Source organism: Oryctolagus cuniculus, chromosome 10 (assembly GCF_964237555.1).
Source record: "Oryctolagus cuniculus chromosome 10, mOryCun1.1, whole genome shotgun sequence".
NCBI lineage: Eukaryota > Metazoa > Chordata > Mammalia > Lagomorpha > Leporidae > Oryctolagus > Oryctolagus cuniculus.
Genome location: NC_091441.1, coordinates 913,432 through 932,750, shown reverse-complemented (window position 1 = coordinate 932,750; position 19,319 = coordinate 913,432). Strand labels below are relative to the sequence as shown.

The following is a 19,319-nucleotide window of genomic DNA, read 5'->3' as shown; positions in this document are numbered from 1 at the left end:
GCTGCTGATTTTCTGAAGACTGGCACGCTGTTTTGATTTAAGATGTGTCTATGGACGCACACACACCCAAACACACCAGTTTGAATGTCTGGTTGCCGCCTCTGGTGACCCCCATACCTACATGCAAGGTACTGCATTGGCCTCATTGCAAGGATATTCTGTCTCTCATTACATGCATCTTAAAGTCTGGGAAATTTTACTCAGCCTTGGGGGAAACTCAGGAAAATAGCCCGTTTTCCCACCAGCTGAATTCTGACGACAGACCTCTTCCGTGTGTGCTGTGGTTGCATCTTGCTCTTCCAGGCCACTGGCTGGCCCTCGCCCATCAGCTGGTGAGACTGGGACCACTGACCATTCAGCGTTTCCTTTTCTCCCAGTAAAGACAGATCAGAAATTTCCCGTAAGGCAGTCTTACACACGATCAATTTATCAGCCCAGGCAAAGGCCGCGCGTCATGGCAACAGCTGATTGCCACAGGCACTCCTTTGTCCTATGCTTCCACTGCAGCTCTAACCCCCTAACTACTCTCGGGAGTGTGGAGAACATACTGACCCTGTCCTCCCTCTCTGTCGTTCGGCCTTTCAAATAAATAAGTACATATTTAAAAAAACATACTAACTTTTCATTCATCCAATTTGGAAAGAGCTTTTCCTTTTTTAAAACCAAAGAAGAAATGATGTCTGCATCTCAGTGGAACAGTGTTGACGTCTGTTGAATGAGCCCAATGTGTGGTACTGAGTACACAGTGAAATGATGGGGGATGACAGCAGAATGGCTGCCACGTGGCCCGCGTGGCTGCGTCCGCACGGAAGCAGAAGGGACGCTCCTGTGGAGCAGCCGGTGCCGGGGCTGCACGGACCTCTCCCCGGCCTTTCCCGCTCTTCGTCCTGTAAAAGGCGGGAAATGTGCTGCGTTTCCTCTTAGCGCCGCCCTCATGGGCGGCTGAGCTGCTCGCACTCACTCATCAGGGCGGAAGAGCCGGCCTCTGACACCGCCAGGTCTCCCAGTGCTTCGGGGAGCAGCGGTGCTTTTGGCTTTTGCCTAATTACAAAAAGGGACTAGCCGTCCACTGTCAGCAAAGACTGTACCAGGCGTGGGACTGAAGGCACTGAACCTCGGACAGGCTGGCGAGGCAGACGTGCAAGCCGAGGAGCGCCCAGGCAGCGGCTCCCGCCCTTCCCCTCCGCTGCGGAGCCGAGCGAGCGCAGAGCCGCCTGCCTTCCGCTCCAGTGCGGCCCTTGCTGGCTGAGTCAGCAGAGGTGAGGTGTGGGCTGGAGAGGGCCAGCGGCCCTTGACACAACCTGTCCACTGGCCCACCCATCCGCTTGCTGACAGAACCAGGCGCTGAAAAGGTGCTAAACGCTTCAAGTGTAATCCAAGCGGTGAGAAAGCCCCGGAGGGGCGGCTCACACACAAGGCGGCGGAAATGCTCTTCACAGGAAGCGGGTCTGTGGACACTGACAGCCCAGTGCTAGTGCTCACACACACACACACACACACACAGGCAAAGGTGCCGAGTACAATTCTGGAATGCGCATTTCATAGAGAAGAATGAAGATTTTTATGTTAGAAGTTTCACACCTTTTAAGAATAAAAATGTCCATCATCCCACTTTATTATAAAAAGCACACTCTGTGTAGACAAAGAGAAGGATCCCACGTCTGCAAGCAAAGGACGTCTGCAGTTTCAGTCTTATCATTTTACTTCTGCTTTATGCTTTTCTACAATATGCATATTATTCTTGTGTGGAAAGTTCTTTTTAAAATAATGTGGCCGGCGCCGTGGCTCACTAGGCTAATCCTCCACCTGCGGCGCCGGTACTCCCGGTTCTAGTCCCGGTCGGGGCGCCGGATTCTGTCCCGGTTGCCCCTCTTCCAGGCCAGCTCTCTGCTGTGGCCCGGGAGTGCAGTGGAGGATGGCCCAAGTGCTTGGGCCCTGCACCCCATGGGAGACCAAGAGAAGCACCTGGCTCCTGGCTTCCGATCAGCGCAATGTGCCGGCCTCAGCGGCCATTGCGGGGTGAACCAACGGCAAAGGAAGACCTTTCTCTCTGTCTCTCTCTCACTGTCCACTCTGCCTGTCAAAAAATAAAAATAAAAAATAACATGGAAAGTGCTGCTTCTGTCCACCCCCAGATGTGGCTTCCTTCGCCCTGCAAGTGTGGTTCTCAGAGGTGACCCTGCCATGCTGGTGGTGACTCTTCCAAAGCTCTTTGTCACCAGGCTCCAGGCCTCCCGCTGTGCCCACCTCTGCCCTGGGATGGTCAGGCTCCAGGCCTCCCGCTGTGCCCACCTCTGTCCTGGGGTGGTCAGGCTCCAGGCCTCCTGCTGTGCCCACCTCTGCCCTGGGGTGGTCAGGCTCCAGGCCTCCTGCTGTGCCCACCTGTGCCCTGGGGGCTACCAAGAAGAGCAAGGGAGACCTGGAGCTCAGGTTTCTACACACACTACCTACCCCCACCCCACCCTGCCCATAATGCAACAGGTGCCAACTGGTTGCACACAGAGTCCAGCCTTTATCGTGGAGTGCAGTTATGGCCACGTGCAGTCAGAATTGTCTCTCTGCCCTCTGTGGACAGGTGTCCGGTCCTTTCAGTCTCAACTCAAACTAAGGTTTGCACAATATGAATCCTCACAGACACTGCCTCGGGCATAATAAGTGCATGTGATTCTTCGGCTAAAAGACTGTCCACAGCGAGTACATGTAATTTGTGTGGTGACAACTCGTCCCTATCCTTCCTGGGAAGAAAGGGACACTGCTGTGCAGGGAACGGATCTGGGCAGGGTCAAGTACCCGTGCTTGTGCTTAATATGCGGCTCCTTTCAGAAGACAGATGCAAATTATACCCAATAAAGTTATTATCAATAATTGCTGCTTCTCGTCTCCTGCGTATTCAGTGACTTGGAATGGGAGGAGAGGCAGAGGTGAATGAGATGCCTGTGAATTATGAATCAGGGCAGTCGGATGCCCACTGAAGCTGGAAATGTATTTTCAAAGATTAGTAATAGCAGCTATGAAATCCAGGGTTGATTGACTCTGAGCTTTCGCAGGCGGGAGTGAGAAACGCAGCATTCAATACTCTGTGGGATTCTCACACCATCCTTGTGGATTCACGGGGGTCTCAAAGGAGAGGCAAATGAGGCGTTTGGTTTTCATAGATTAATGGCCAAGAAACAGGAGCCGGCTCAGGTCTTAAGAAGGGGCCAGCGGTTTTCTGAACGCACCTGCTGGAGGAGTGAGCGGGCGGCTCGTCCACTGCAGCAGCGTTGGAGAGCCCAGTGCAGGGAGTTACCTGGGGGAGGTTCTACCAGGCGCCAATAGGCAGGATGGCAGGAACACCGACAGTGCCTGGAGCACAGTGCGCTGGGCTCGGGGCCTGTGGGTCTCCCAGGAGGGTTGCCCAGCAAGAACCTAGAACCCCGCTAGCCAGGTTGTGCGGAGGGCAGCTCTGAGAGCCTGCAGTGCCAAATCTCAAAGGCTTCACTCAGGGCACAGAGCAGGGCCAGGCCGTGAAGCCAGGCCATCGCGCTTTCGTCCTGGGGCCCTCTCACTGCAGGTGAGCCCTGGGAGTAGGATGAGCATACCTGCAGGGCACAGGGAGCTGTGGAAAGAGCAGGGTACACAGAGCGCAGGCTTGGCAGCTGGCTCGCCATGTCCAGCTGGGGGAGCAGTGACGCAGCGCGCCCATCTGTAAGCATGCACAGCCTGACAGCCAGATGGGGAGGCTGAAACCTAGTCAGCGACTGGCCCGCAGGCGGCTAGACTGGAGGAGATTCCAGCCCTGGAGTTTGAAGGAGCAGGGTGGCCGGGGGCCAGGCTCAGGGAGTGGGCAGACACCTCCTCCAGTGGGTGTAGAGTGTCAGTGTGCAAGGGGAAGCCGATCTGGAAATCTGACACAGCAGTGTGCCTTGCGTCCCTAAGTGGGTACGTCTGTGCTTCGTGTCTTCGCCCAGGCTGGACTCCCACCCCCTGGTTTTTGCCAGGGCTGTGCGTGGTGCTGTGCTTGGACTCAGCCTGCCAGTGGCATCTCAGGCCCTCACTGCCGACTGGGTGAGAGTCCATCGAGTCAAACAAGCCAGAATTTGGCCGTAACATTTTACATTTCTGTGCATGGCCCAAACGATCAGGCATGGGTGCCATGTGCAGCAAGATTTAAAGCAAAAGCGGGAAGCAGACTGAGCATGTGTGAACTCCATCAGCCAGGCAGCCTGCACCCTTCCGCAGCTGGTGGGCAGTCGCCTCATCCGTTAACTCTGAGGCCCCCAGCGACAGGCTCAGGACAGACGTATCTGAGCTTGTCCTGGGCTTGGGGTGGTGGTGTCACGAGACACCCACAACAGGGAGAATGCACACAGAAGACGTCTGAGGACCGGCATGCCTGCAGGGCACAGCAGCCTTTGCTGACCGTTTACAAACCCTGGAGGTTGTCGGGGATTCGCCATCACATCCTCACCGTGAAGGTGAAGAGAAGCCAAAGGAGGCCGGGATGGCGGGCTGGGGTGGAGGTGGGAGAGGGCAGGACCTCGGCCCCCACAGTGCCTGTTGTGTCTGGGCTGGGCCCTGCTGGCTGATGCCTCTGCTGTGGTTAGGCCAGCCTTAGACTTAGATGTTGGTGGATGACACGGTGTGGCTGGGCATGGGCAGGGGTCCCTGCTGGCAGACGCAGGGTGCGTGACAGTGGTGGATTCAGCGGCTGCAGCCAGGGTGGCCACCGGAGCGCCCGTCACTGCTCTGCTGCTGCTGGCACCGGTGGCCACGACCTTGATGTTCTCTGAGGTTGCTGGCATCAGTGACCATGACCCTGATGGTCTCCGTGGTTGCTAGGGTAGTTTCCTTTATTCTTCTCTTGGTTTCCTTGCCAGCTTCAAGGAACATCTTAGAAGAAGGTTCACCGCTGGGTTGGCTGTGGTGATCTGGGCCACGGATGGAGCCACACTCAGTCCCAGGTGAAGCTGGACAGGCCCAGGCACCCCACACGCTGCATCCGACCCCTGGCCTTCAGAGCCACGTCCATCTGCCGACACAGTCAGGGATGTGGGTCCTCGGGACAGCAAGGAAGCATCGCAGTCGTGCCCTATGGGGACACCGCATTGGCCTGGGCAGGGAGACAGGAGTCTCCCAGAACCCTGAGGGAGCTTCACTCAGGCCTGGCGCCCCCTTGCCCTACCCACTCCCTGGTCTCCGAGGCCCACCAGGAAAGCATGGCAGCCCCAGTTGTAGTCTCTGTCCAGCTGTGCATGGCCAGTGGGGGCCAGGCAGCTACGATGTTCTGTTGTGGCTTGAGGCAAAAGCTCTTGCTTTGGTTTTGACCTCCAATCTCCGTACCCCTTCGGGATTTAGCCCTGGGTCTGACAAGAGCTGGGCCGTGGACCACGTCCACATGCAGCATGCTGAGCTGCCAGGCCTCCCCGACAGAGCCCACTCCTCCTCCTGGGCTGGACCCCCTTGCCTCCTCACCCAGGGCCCCCTCGGGTCTTCTCCGTTCTACACCTTTCCTGGAACACAATGTGCGTGCTGCACAGTCCACTTACGTGGTGTTTGGTGGCTCTGTTTATTCAACCTGTTGTGTAACCACCACCACACTAACCCTTAGGACCCTGCACCACCCCCAAGCCCGACCCCCTCCCAGCTCCCTTCCCTCACGCCTGTGCATTAAGTCGGGGTCTCATCACTAAGAGACCCAGGAGGGGCTTCTCAGGAAGGAGGAAGGTGTCCCTGGGCTCCCCATTGTGGGGACAGAGTCCAGTATCGGGTGAACCATTAGTCTGGCATCTGGTGAGGGAAGAACCAGAAGGAGGACCCCACAGGGGGCTAAGGAGCTGAGAGAAGCAGGAAGAACCCTCTTCCTCTACTCTGTAAGAGACCTCTCCTGGGAACGCCATTGCGGGTCCATCATGGGCTCTGGCCCAGCACCCTTGGCCAATCTCATGCAATCCCATGCCAAAGCACTACCTTCAGACCCTGCAACTGGAGTAAGTTCCATCCATAACCCCTTAACCACAAGCATCAGACTTTGGGGGACAAACCCCCGTACATGAGCCTGTGAGGGATATTTGAACTATTATCCAAGCCATAACATCGAGGCAACCACTAATATACTTTTTATTTTTTTAATATTTTATTTTATTTATTTGAAAGAGTTACAGAGAGAGGTAGAGACAGAGAGAGAGGTCTTCCATTCCCTGGTTCACTCCCCAGATGGCTGTAACGGCCAGAGCTGTGCCGTTCTGAAGCCAGGAGTCAAGAGCTTCCTCCGGGTCTCCCACGTGGGTGCAGGGCACAAGCACTTTTGGCATCTTCTACTGCTTTCCCAGGCCACAGCAGAGAGCTGGATTGGAAGTGGAACGGCCGGGACTAGAACCAGCGCCCATATGGGATGCCGGTGCTTCAGGCCAGGGCTTTAACTCGCTGTGCCACAGCGCTGGCCCCTATACTTTCTTATTTATTTATTTATTTATTTATTTATTTAAAAGGCAGGATTACAGAAAGGTTGAGGCAGAGAGAGGGAGAGGAGAAAGGAGAAAGGAGAAAGGAGAAAGAGAGAGAGAGAGAGAGAGAGAGAGAGAGAGAGAAAGTCTTCCATCTGCTGTTTCACTCCCCAAATGGCCGCAGCAGGCGGGGCTGTGCCAATACGAAGCCAGCAGCCAGGAGCTTTTCCCAGGTCTCTCATGCAGGTGCAGGGGCCCAAGGACTTGAGCCATTTTCTACTGCTTTCCCATGCCATAGCATAGAGCTGGATCAGAAGATGATCAGCTGGGACTCGAACCAGAGCCCATATGGGATGCCGGCAATGCAGGTGACAGCTTTACCTCTACGTCACAGTGCTGGCCCCCACCAATATACTTCTGGCTCTAAGGATCTGTCCGTTCTGGACACTTCGCAAAAGTAGAATCATAGGGTTGGTGCTGTGGGGCAGCAGGTTAAACACCACTTGGGACGTGCATGCATGGCAGGTGAGGGCGTCCATTTGAGTCCCAGCGCCTCTGCTTCCAATCCAGCTTCCTGCCAATGCACCCAGGGAGCAGTGGGTGATAGCTCAAATACTGGGGTCCCTGCCACCCCCATGAAAGGCCCGAGTGGAGTTCAGGCTCCTGGATTTGATCTGGTTCTGCTGTTGCAGGCATTTGGGGAGTGACCCAGCAGAGAGAAGATACCGCTCTCGCTCACGTCTCTCTGCTGTTCTCTCAAGTAGATGAAAATAAGCAAATAAACATTGATAAACAAAGACACCAGCATACATGATGTGGCCTTTTGCGACTGCCTCTTTGACCTGGCATCAGGCTTTCAACGTTCGCCCATGCTGTGTACCCGGGTGCGCTTCTTTCCTCTTGTTCCCCAAGAGGATTCCTCATGTGGACATCACCGTTTGGTTACCATTTGCCAGCTGGCGAGCACTACCTTTCAGCCGTGGTCCACGTGCTGCTGGAGACGCTGATGCGCAGGCGTTCGTATGTGGATTGCTGGGTCAGACGGTCGCTCCACACGTGGTTTTCTGGGGAGCCCTGCGACTGTTTACAGTGGCTGCACTGTCTTACCCAGTGCTCTTGCAAATAGACTTGTGGCCCATTCCCCCCAGACCATAGATGTGTCAGGCATGTCCACAACCTGCTACGGCTGCAACTAGAGTGACTGTAACCGTATGGACACGGTGTGCTTGTCCTGTTTTCCCTACACTTCCTCTCTGCCTGGCATGTTATTTTCTTCACAAGATATTCATGCACCCGGGTATTTTTGTCTCTATGAAATAATCACACGGAGGTGGGCATTTGGTGCAATGATTAAGACGCTGCCTGGGGGCCGGCGCTGTGGCGCAGTAGGTTAATCCTCCACCTGTGGCGCTGGCATCCCATATGGGTGCTGGTTCTAGTCTCGGCTGCTCTTCTTCCGATCTAGCTCTCTGCTACGGCCTGGGAAGGCAGTAGAAGATGCCCCAAGTGCTTGGGCCCCTGCACCCATGTGGGAGACCTGGAAAAAGCTCCTGGCTCCTAGCTTCGGATTGGCGCAGCTTGGGCTGCTGAGGCCAGCTGGGGAGTAAACCAGCGGATGGAAGACCTTTCTGTCTCTGCCCCTCTCTCTCTGTAACTCTACCTCTCAAATAAACAAATAAAATCTTAAAAAAAAAAAAAGATGTTTCTTGGGACACCCACATCCCTGTGGAGGGCCTGGGTTCAGTTCTTACCCCTACTTCCAGTTCCAGCTTCCTGCTAATGTGGACCCTGGGAGGCAGCAGGTGGTGGCTCAAGCACTTGGATTCCTGCCACCCACATAGGGGAGACCCAAACAGAGCTCCAGGCTTCAGGCTGGTCCAGCCCCAGCTGTGGCAGGCATTTGTGGGCATGAACAAGCAAGCAACGGGAGATCTCCTCCCCCCCATATATACATATACATATACATATACATATACATATACATATACATACACATACACATATACATACACATATGACTATCTGTTTCTCTGGAGGTTTTCAGTGGCTGAGCTACGTAACAAATGGCTAACCTGGGAGTTGTTTCTGATGCTGTAAGTAACATGCTTGGACATGGGCTGGAGTGGAACTGTTGGCCTCACACTCAGGTCGGAGGCTGTGCTAAGGTGCAGAGGGAGGCCGGGGATACCACGTGCAGTTCTAGTGCTGCCGGCTGATGGGTGGATGTTGCGGTGCCACGACATTTGTGCTCGTTCTTGGGTGTCTGGTGGGTTTTCACTTCAGTGATGAGAGGCAGATGTTATCTTCCTCTCCTCCAACTCCCACTTGCGGAAGAACCCACAGTAGCAACCCCAGCCCTGCTGCAAGCTGGAGCTCCGTGGACCCACTCCTGGCCTTTGCCGCTTGCATTTGTCCAGAAAGATCTTCAAGTTACTTATGCTTTAGTAGCGCGTGTGTGTTCTCTCTCCCCATATAAACTAAAACCTCACTTATATGATACTCTGAGCAGAAATGCTATGCTCACAAAGCAAACAGGTGACTTCTGGTTTTCCCAAATGCAGTGTTTTGCACACACCTCAACATACAACATGGCAGTGCCGGTTCCCTCTCTCTGGAACTCTTCAGGAACGCTTCACTGTGGAGTGTCCTGTGCAGGGTCTGTGGGCTCCACAGTTTGCAAAAACTCAGCTTGGCAGCAGTGAGTGATTCTGAGCATTTTGAAGTGATTAGCTTGCTCCGCTTGGTGCAGCAGAGGCAAAAATTAAACAGTAACCTAAGCATGTCCCCCTTTTAGAGCTATTCTGAGAGATTTCCTGTTCTTGTCATTGCCAAGGTTGTGAGTTGTGCCTAAAAGAGACTCTGACGTGCTGATCTCAAAGGCAGAACCTCCTGCTGACCACAACTTTGTGACCCTGATTGGCCGAGTGACCCCAAGCCCCAAACACAAGCACATGTACACAGGAAAGTGGGATCCCGTTCATTTAGCCATCAGAGCGCCACTGAAACTCCACGGCAAGCTATTAATTACGTTCGTTCACTTTGAGAGGAAAGTTGAATCATCTATGGCACATTATAGATTTTATTTATTTATTTGACAGGCAGAGTTACAGACAGTGAGAGAGACAGAAAGGTCTTCCTTCTGTTGGTTCACTCCCCAAATGGCCACAATGGCTGGGCTGTGCCGATCCGAAGCCAGGGGCCAGATGCCTCTTCCTGGTCTCGCATGCGGGTGCAGGTGTCCAAGCACTTGGGCCATCCTCCACTGCTATCCCGGGCCACAGCAGAGAGCTGGACTGGAAGAGGAGCAACTGGGACTAGAACCGGCGCCCATATGGGATGCCAGCGCCGCAGGTGGAGGATGAACCTAGTGTGCCACGGCCTGGTGTGTCGGCCCCTGTGGCACATTACAACGGAGAAATGACGGAGCTGTTTAAAGGAAATTATGAGCCCTCTGGGAAATTCTACTAAATGCACTTCACCGGCCTGGCACTGTGGTTCAGGGGGTTAAGCAGCCACTCCCAGCACCGGCATCTCATATAAGCACCAGTTCAAGTCCCAGCTGCTCTACTTCCAATCTGGCTCCCTGCTAATGCCTGGCTCCTGGCTTTAGCCTGGCCAAGCCCTGGCCGTTGTGGTCACTTGGGAATTGAACCACCACATGGAAGATCTCTGACTCTATCACTCTGCTTTTCAAATACAGAAGAATCTTTTTTTAGAATGTACCTCATCTAGACCCAAACAACAGGAAGGCTCTTTCTCAAGTCCTTGGGTATTGTGGGATATGAAGGAAGTTCCATCAGTGCCACCTGCACACATAGACTGTATTTCACTTAAATCCCTCCTTCAGAAAAACGAGACACTAGAATAGGATCACTGGCTAAAAATAATTTGATTTTAGATTATGAACGAGCTATAATTAATGTGTGATCATTATGCGGTAAATTAAACTCTTGTCCTATTGTAGTTAAGTTTTTCTTCCTTAACAATCCAGGCAACATAAACCTAGAGGGAACTGTCTTCCTCTTTTGAATGTACTTCTATTCAAGGAGCAGACATGATGTTGGAAGTCTGGTATTTCGGTCTGTCAGCAACAGACTACTAACCAACCAAACCAACCCATAAAACCAGTCAAGCAACCAATCAAATCAACCAGCTAACCAAGACACTAACAGCTAACAAAGACCCTCTTGGTGATTAAAAAAAAAAACCCTGCAAATTCTTTAAAAATATATTTATTTATTCATTCATTTATTTAAAAGGTGGTGTTTACATAGAGGGAGGAAGGTGCAGAGAACGTCCATCCGCTGATTCACTCCCCAAATGGCCACCACAGCCAGGGCTGGGCCATGCTTATGCCAGGAACCAGGAACTTCTTCCCGGTCCTCCACATGGGAAGATGCTTGGGCCGTCTTCCTGCTTTAGGAGGGAGCTGGATCAGAGGCGGAGCAGCTAGGACCGGAACTGGTGCCCACAGGGGATGCCAGCACCACAGGCAGCAGCTTAACCCACTATCCCACAACGCCAGCCCCAAGACCCTGTGCTGACAGCTGCCTGAGCCCTTCAGCAGGCTGTGGGCCCAGAGGCAGGGGTGTAGAACCAAGAATGAAGCCAGCTGCCTGCAGATTCTGGGCCTGCCGGGCCCCCTCTGAGGGCCTGAGATGCCCAGGAAGCCTGGGTTCTGGTGGCAGGTGGAAGCGGCAACTACACTGTTGAGGTAGGAAGATGGTGATGAAGGCAGGGGAGCACCGGCACCCCTTATCTCTCTCCCAACTAAACCCTTCCTGCCAGCCTAAATCCTAAAGCTAAGAAAGACGACTAACAAAGTCAGCAATCAAATCTTTCTACCGCAGAGAAATCAAAGAACAGATGGGGATGGGTAAGAAGGCACTGGGGAGGAACCTCAAAGACAAACCAGGGCACTATCGCTCCCGCCGCTTATTCCCAAGTTGGAGCAAGCGAACCCACACGCAGGAGCTCAAGGGGGTTCGAAAGCAATGCTAAGTTGTGTGGAGGAAGGGGGGGTGGTGCGGGGGCGGCCCTGCGGCCACACCTTCCTTTTAGGTGGGAGCTGTGCCCAGCAGGAGGCGTCCTGGCTGCTGGGAGGGATCTCTGGCAGCCAGCAGCTGGCTGAGGGGCAGGTGAGCCTCCCGGGACCTCCAGGCAGGAGGGCTGGGCGTTGGGACCGCAGGTGTTCTGGGGCAAAGGGAGTCCTGTGATGGTCAGTTTCATGTGACAGTTTGACCGTGGGATGCCCCCATAGCCTGTAAACCTCCTTTCTCTGTGTGGCTGTGAGTCAGTGGGCTGGGCCAGCAGATGGCCCTCACCAAGGTTGTGTGGACACCCAGCACACAAGGAGCTGGACAAAGCCACAGTCTGCCTGGCTGCTTGTGCTGGGCCCTGAGCTCCGTGGTTTCTGCGGCCCTGAGACCAAGATGCGAATCTACACCACTGGCTCGAGCCTCGGGCCTAGGAATGACACCACTGCAGTGGGCAGGCGGGGTCTGACGGTCACCGGGGTCAGCAGATGGTCTCAGCCCTCACAAGCAGGTCAGCCAGGCCTCACAACGCCTTCACCCCAGGGAGCTTCAGAAGGTTCACGGAAAGCGTGTACTGTGACAACGGCTTTGCACGGAGTTCAGATTTCTCTTGCACGAAAATGAACTTTTAATTGCATTCCCACGGACTTTTCGGAGCGCCCTCGTCTGTTGGTTTTCTCTGGAGGCCACCCCGACCCGGGCTGTGGGTCTGCTGCCCCGAGGCAGGCGGTGGGGAGGAGCGGTCAGTCCCATGTTAGGACAGCACCCACGAGCTTCTTATAAAAATCTGAACACGTGTCCCGGCTGCTGCACTTCCCAGCCAGCTCCCTGCTAACAGCTGACGAAGACGGCCCAAGAGCGCCCACGCGGGAAGCCCCGGTGAAGCTCCTGGCTGTGGCCTGGCCCAGCTCTGGTCATTGTGGCCATCTGGGAGCGACCAACGCAGGGTTGGCCAGGAAGTTTGAAGCTGCAAATTCATAACTTACATCATTAGTGTACACACTGAACGTTAGCAGTAAACCAACCAAACAGCGGAGCCCGAACCCCCGGAGGCGCAACTGGAGCCTCCGGAGGTGCCCTGGCGGAGGGAACGCCCTGTCTAGAACAGGACAACCTGATTACGTTCACATCTACGAAACAGGCCAGGACGCGGGAACGGAAAACGTTCGAAATGCAAGAATGGGGGCGCAGGGCTGCAGCCTGGACGCGGGAGAGGAACCGGCCCGGGGGCGCGGGCCACGCCAGGAAGGCCCGAGAAGCCCGCGCCCGCAGGCCGGGGGCGAGTCCACGCCCGAGGAGGCCGGGGCACGGCCTGCAGAGCCTGGAGCCCGCAGAACCACCGCTCCCCGCGTCCAGCGCGCCCGACGCACGGCTCCCGGAAGTCAGCCGTCGACGCGCGCGCTCCGCCCGCGCCGGGGGCGGGGACAATCGGAGCCACGCCCAACGCTCGGGGCGGGGCCCCCAGCGCCACGCCTCCCACGCCCGGCTCTCGCCCCCGGGGACGACACCGAGCACCGACGCGCGGCGCCGAGGGCGTGGCCTCGTAACGCCACGCCCTCGGCGCCGCGCCTTCGCCGCTCGCTGGCGTCATCGGGTGGCGACGCGCAGGGGGTGGGGCAGGAGCGCGGGCGGCTCCTTGGCCCGGCCGGAGTTGAGGGGAGAGTAGGGGAGGACGCGGCGGGTACGAGGGGGCGGCCCAACATGGCAGACCAGATTCCTCTGTACCCGGTGCGCAACGCCGCGGGGGCGGCGGCCCCCAACCGCAAACGCGCGGCCTACTACAGCGCGGCGGGGCCCGGGCCGGGGGCCGACCGGCGCGGCAGGTAACGGCGGCGCCCCGGGAGGGAGGCGCGGAGAGGCTGGGCAGTGAACGGGGCGGCGGCAGTGGAGTGGTTCACGGGGAGCGCTCTCACACCTGGAGCATCGCCTCTCGGCGTTGGCAGGAAAGCTGCGCTCTGCCCCCGCGTAACTGGAAGACCCGACGGGGAGGGCAACGGCACATCCACCCGGCGTGCGGGAGGGAAGCGGGCTCGTGCTCCACAGCCGCCTGGCCTAGCTGCCCGGAGCCCCGACGGCTCACCGCCGGCCAGTGGGTGCTGTGGGGTCCCTCACGGCGGGGCCAGTGGGTGCTGTGGGGTCCCTCACCTCTGGGGCCAGTGGGTGCTGTGCGGGGGGGTCCCTCACCTGTGCTTGGTGGGTGCTGTGGGGTCCCTCACCTGTGCGTGGAGGGTGCTGTGGGGTCCCTCACCTGTGCGTGTGGGTGCTGTGGGGTCCCTCACCTGTGCGTGGTGGGTGCTGTGGGGTCCCTCACCTGTGCGTGGAGGGTGCTGTGGGGTCCCTCACCTGTGCGTGGAGGGTGCTGTGGGGTCCCTCACCTGTGCGTGGAGGGTGCTGTGGGGTCCCTCACCTGTGCGTGGTGGGTGCTGTGGGGTCCCTCACCTGTGCGTGGTGGGTGCTGTGGGGGTCCTCACCTGTGCGTGGTGGGTGCTGTGGGGGTCCTCACCTGTGCGTGGTGGGTGCTGTGGGGGTCCCTCACCTGTGCGTGGTGGGTGCTGTGGGGGTCCCTCACCTATGTGTGGTGGGTGCTGTGTGTCCCTCACCTGTGTGAGGTGGGTGCTTTGGGGTCCTCACCTGTGTGTGGTGGGTGCTGTGGGGGGGTCCCTCACCTATGTGTGGAGGGTGCTGTGGGGTCCCTCACCTATGTGTGGTGGGTGCTGTGTGTCCCTCACCTGTGTGAGGTGGGTGCTGTGGGGTCCCTCACCTGTGTGTGGTGGGTGCTGTGGGGTCCCTCACCTGTGCGTGGTGGGTGCTGTGGGGTCCCTCACCTGTGCGTGGTGGGTGCTGTGGGGGTCCTCACCTGTGCGTGGTGGGTGCTGTGGGGGTCCTCACCTGTGCGTGGTGGGTGCTGTGGGGGTCCCTCACCTGTGCGTGGTGGGTGCTGTGGGGGTCCCTCACCTATGTGTGGTGGGTGCTGTGTGTCCCTCACCTGTGTGAGGTGGGTGCTTTGGGGTCCTCACCTGTGTGTGGTGGGTGCTGTGGGGGGGGGTCCCTCACCTATGTGTGGAGGGTGCTGTGTGTCCCTCACCTATGTGTGGTGGGTGCTGTGTGTCCCTCACCTGTGTGAGGTGGGTGCTTTGGGGTCCTCACCTGTGTGTGGTGGGTGCTGTGGGGGGGTCCCTCACCTGTGTGAGGTGGGTGCTGTGGGGTCCCTCACCTGTGCGTGGTGGGTGCTGTGGGGTCCCTCACCTGTGTGTGGTGGGTGCTGTGTGTCCCTCACCTGTGTGTGGTGGGTGCTGTGGGGTCCTCACCTGTGCGTGGAGGGTGCTGTGGGGTCCCTCACCTGTGCGTGGAGGGTGCTGTGGGGTCCTCACCTGTGCGTGGTGGGTGCTGTGGGGTCCCTCACCTGTGTGTGGTGGGTGCTGTGGGGTCCTCACCTGTGCGTGGAGGGTGCTGTGGGGTCCCTCACCTGTGCGTGGTGGGTGCTGTGGGGTCCTCATCTGTGCATGGTGGGTGCTGTGGGGTCCCTCACCTGTGTGTGGTGGGTGCTGTGGGGTCCCTCACCTGTGTGTGGTGGGTGCTGTGGGGTCCTCACCTGTGCGTGGTGGGTGCTGTGGGGTCCCTCATGTGCGTGGTGGGTGCTGTGGGGGTCACCTGTGGTGGTTCCCAGGGCTCCCCGTAGGAGCAGCTGCACTGGTAGTTCTCTCAGTGGCTACCTGCAGGGGGTGGTTATTTGGAAACGAGGAACCCATTCCAACGCAGGTTTCCATCGCAGTCTGAATTCACCTGTTTTTGCTTTATGTACTTGAAGCTCATGTGTGCACACGTTTAGGGCGCTTTGGCTTCTGGGGGTTGTTCCTTGCGTTGCGGTGTAATATCCTCTCTGTCTCTGACACTCTTCTCTGAAATGTTTATTGGATGTTATTGGATGTTAGTGTAGCCTCTCACGCTTCTTTGGATCAGCGTTTGTGTGATGTGAGCTTTGAGCTCGCCCATGTTGAAATCCAAGTGAAGAAGTTTGCTGGTTTGTGTTTGTATGCACTGCCAGCATCTTCTGATGGTTGCGTCTGGGCCATGTGTATTTATGGGGGTTACTGAAGTGTTAGAACTTCTTGTGCGTTTGTTTCTCCTGATACTCCTGTGCTCCTCTTTGCGTTACTTGGTTGCCTTCTTGGTTTCCGTGCGGGGTGTGTGTGTGTGTGTGTGGTGTTTTCAGGGGTTTGCTCTGTATCACAGCAGGCCACTGTGAGGTATTGGTTCTCGGGTGTGTCACAGCACACCTAACTCCCCCAGGTGCCTTCTGCCCAGGCCCTTTTCCCTGTGTCCAGTGTGTCCACTTTCAGGTTCCCTGATTCTGCACGTGCATCCATCCAGTGGGCTTTTATTTCTCAGTGTTTTCTCTCTCTCTCTCTCTTTTTTTTTTTTTTAGTTTTATATAATTTGTTTCAAGATAATTTATAATTGATGGCTGAAGCATTTTTTTTTTTGTCAGCTGCTTTAAAATGGGTGTCATTAATCCCGGTGTCTGAGTTATTACAGTGTTGGTGACTGTTCTGGTTGTTTCTGATTGTGTTCTTGGCATTTCACATATTTTGTTGGGGGACCCTGGATTGACTTATGTCCGACTTTAGCTGGTGACCACCTGTTGATGCTTAGCCAGTAGACCCTGGCCTGTAGTTGCGGGCGTGTTCCAGTGACAGTGCACTGTTATCTCAGGTGCTCAGTCTGTGTCCTCGTTCTGCAGGAGTGAGATGGCGGGCTTTCCCAGCTTGGTGTCTCTTGGCAAGAGATGGAAGCAGGCCCTGGGGATGAGGAGGCTTCCTCGGTTGGGCACTGGCTGTGGCTGTGTTCCCTGTGCCGTGTGCCTTTGGCTCCTGGTGTCTGGGTAGGAGAGGAGTCTCAGAGTGTGGATGAAGTGAGGTCTCTCGCATGTCTCCTGGCTGGAGAGATGAGCTCGGGTTTGCGGGTACACAGGCCTGCTGGGCTGGCTGTGTTGTGGCAGGATTCACCTTACCAGTGCTGCCTGTGTGCAGCCCTTCCCATCCCTGGGGGGAGAGGGTCGTCTCCTGCCGGGGAAGGCAGTTGCTCCTGGAGGCTTCTCTGCTTCTCTTGCAAGTAGTGCTGCTTCTGTCCCATCTGGGGGCGGGGATGGGACTTCCATTGCTAGGGCGGGGATTAGGGACCTTTGGGCCCAGGTGGCTGCCTGCTGTGAGCTGTGCTGGGCCCCAAGCTGACCCGCCTTCCTGCTGCTGTTGCCTTCTTACCCCCAGTGAGTACTTCTTTGTTTAGCTCTTGCTGTGTTTCCAGAGTTCTTAGTTGGACTTACTGGGGAGGAGCAGGGAGTAATGGGTCTCTGCCATCTTTTCTGTAAAAAAATATGACCAGAAGTTGTGCTTCTATGTTATTCTTTGAAATTGAGTTTTATTTTTGTCAGGGTAGCACACGTACATACATAGCTACAAAGCTAAAAGGTGGTGACAGGCTCCTGGTGAGACGCTGTGACTGTCCCCCGCGCTCATTCTCCGCCCCAGCCTTTCAGGCCAGACGCCGTCATGGGACCTCCCAGTTCATCCTGGCGCTCAGCCTCCACGTTTCAGGGACTGCGTTGCTGGTTCACTGACGTCCCGAGCGCTGTGCGTGGGAAGCCTTCCTGGCTGCTCGCCTCCTGTCGAGGCTGTGTTCCTGCTGAACGTTGCATTCCGAGAACATGTGGCAGTGAGGATCAGATTTTGTGCCTGGTCCTTGGCCCCTGGAGGTGGGTTGGGAAGTATGCTCTCCTCTCCTGCTTTTCTGGAAGACAGCTGTATGGATGTATGGAGTTGGTGTGAATGTCCTATCCATGTTGACAGAGTTTCCCAGTATAACCACCTGGGTCTCCAGATTCCTTTTTTGAGTGTTTGAAATTCGCAAAATCAGATTCTTAATCGTCACTGGGCTTTTCAGGTACTTTCTGCTGGGTGTGTTGTGGTAGTTTGTGTTCTTTGAGGAATTGATCTATTCTTAGTATTCCTTTCGTATCCCTTTGAAGTTACTTCATTCAGAAGTTGATGATTTGTGTCCTCTGTTGATCAATCTTGGTAAATGTGTCATCTTTTCAAAGAGTCATCTTTTATTTGCTTATATTTTGTGATTTTTTTTAAAGATTTATTTATTTGAAAGTCAGAGTTACACAGAGAGAGGAGAGGCAGAGAGAGAGAGAGGTCTTCCATCTGATGGTTCACTCCCCAGGTGGCCGCAACAGCCGGAGCTGCGTCAATCCAAAAGCCGGGAGCCAGGAGCCTCTTCCCAGTCTCCCACGTGGGTGCAGGGGCCCAAGGACCTGGGCCATCCTCTGCTGCTATCCCGGGCCATAACAGAGAGCTGGAGCAGAAGTGGAGCAGCCAGGACTAGAACCAGCGCCCATATGGGATGCTGGCACTTCAGGCCAGGGCGTTAACCCTTGTGCCACAGCGCCGGCCCCTGTTTGTGATTTATTAATTTCTGTTATTTATTTTTTTCCTGCCTTTTGCTTACTTTAAGTTTGCCCTTTTTCTCAGTGGGAGCTTACATTATTGATTGGAGACTTATTTTCTAATGTGTTTAGCGCTGTAAATTTCTTTCTCAACATTAATTTAACTGTGTTCTACAAATTTTACTTTTTCCTTTACGTTTCTTTTTTCATTTGAAAGGTAAGGAGACAGAGTTCCCATCCACTGGTTCATCCCCTAGTTGCCCACAATGGCCAGGTCTTGGCCAAGGACAAGGCCAGGAGTCTGCACACAATCCAGGTCTCCTATATGGTGTCAGGAACATAATTACCTGAGCCGTTCCCACTACCTCCTAGGGTCTGCCATTAGCAAGAAACTGCAGTCAGGAGCTGCTAGGCTAAAGACCTTCAGCTTTTGACATTTTGTTTTCCTTATTGATCTGTGGATTATTTAGAGTGTTGTTTAGTTTTTAAGTGAAAAATTACCACTATCTTTCTGTCACTGAGTTCTAAGCTGAAGCAGTTGTGATCAGGGAACACACTGTGTGCTTTCAGTTATTTTCTGTTTGGTGGTGGTTTACGTGTGGCAAGGACATGGTGTATGCTGGTGTATGCTGGTCAGCATTCCTTGGCTCTTGAAAACAGAGTGGCTTCTGCTGTTGGGGGGGTGTTCTGAAATGGTGCTTAGATCCCGTTGGCTGATGGTCTTGTTGAATTCCCCTGTCCGTACTGGTTTCCTGTCTGGTTGTCCTGTCAGTTGAGTGGGTTGTTTAAAGCCTTCAGCTCTAATTGTGATTTGTTGATGCCCTCTTGTCGTTGAATCTGTTCTTTGTGGATTGTGCAGGTCTGTTTGGAATTCCTGTGTGTTCCTGACAGATTGCTGCTTTCATCCTTCTGTGGTCCCCTGGCTGTCTCTGCTGGCATTTTAACTCTGCAGTCTGTTTTGTTGGAGCATGCGGCCACTACTGCTTCCCTTTGGTTACTCTCTGAGCACTGACTTCCCGTTCTTCTGCTTTCAGTTCACTTACATGTGAAGTGATTTCTTGTAGTTGCCATGTGGTTGCTCCAGTGTCTGCCTCTTGCCTGCGGTATTTAAAATACTTCGTTCATTGTGCTATTTTTAATTTTAATTTTTAAGATTTATTTATTTGAAAGGCAGTGTTAGAGGTCTTCTGTCCGCTGGTTCACACCCCTAAGGGTCATAATGGCTCATGCTGAATCAGGCTGAAGCTGGAAGCCTGGAATTCCCTCTGATCTCGCAGTGGGTGGCCGGGTTGGTTGGCCCTTGTCTGCTGCTTTCTCAGGTGCATTCTCAGAGAGCTGGATTGGAAGAGGAGTAGCGGCACTCAGACCACTGCTCAGAGAGTGCCAGCGTTGCAGGCAGCAGCTTAAGCC

The 19,319-nt window shown here is 55.2% G+C and overlaps 1 protein-coding gene across 3 annotated transcripts in view; it reads left to right on the top strand.

Annotated features, from left to right (window-relative positions):
* The first annotated feature begins 13,052 nt into the window (after window positions 1–13,052).
* The window catches only part of ATP9B (ATPase phospholipid transporting 9B (putative)), a 245,817-nt gene continuing 239,550 nt past the window's right edge, over window positions 13,053–19,319 (top strand). For all 3 annotated transcript variants that reach the window (XM_070049842.1, XM_070049843.1, XM_051840449.2), the window contains exon 1: window positions 13,053–13,284. In XM_070049842.1, coding sequence (XP_069905943.1) covers window positions 13,163–13,284 — 122 coding nt within the window. In that variant the 5' untranslated portion in view covers window positions 13,053–13,162. The remainder of the gene's footprint in view (window positions 13,285–19,319) is intronic.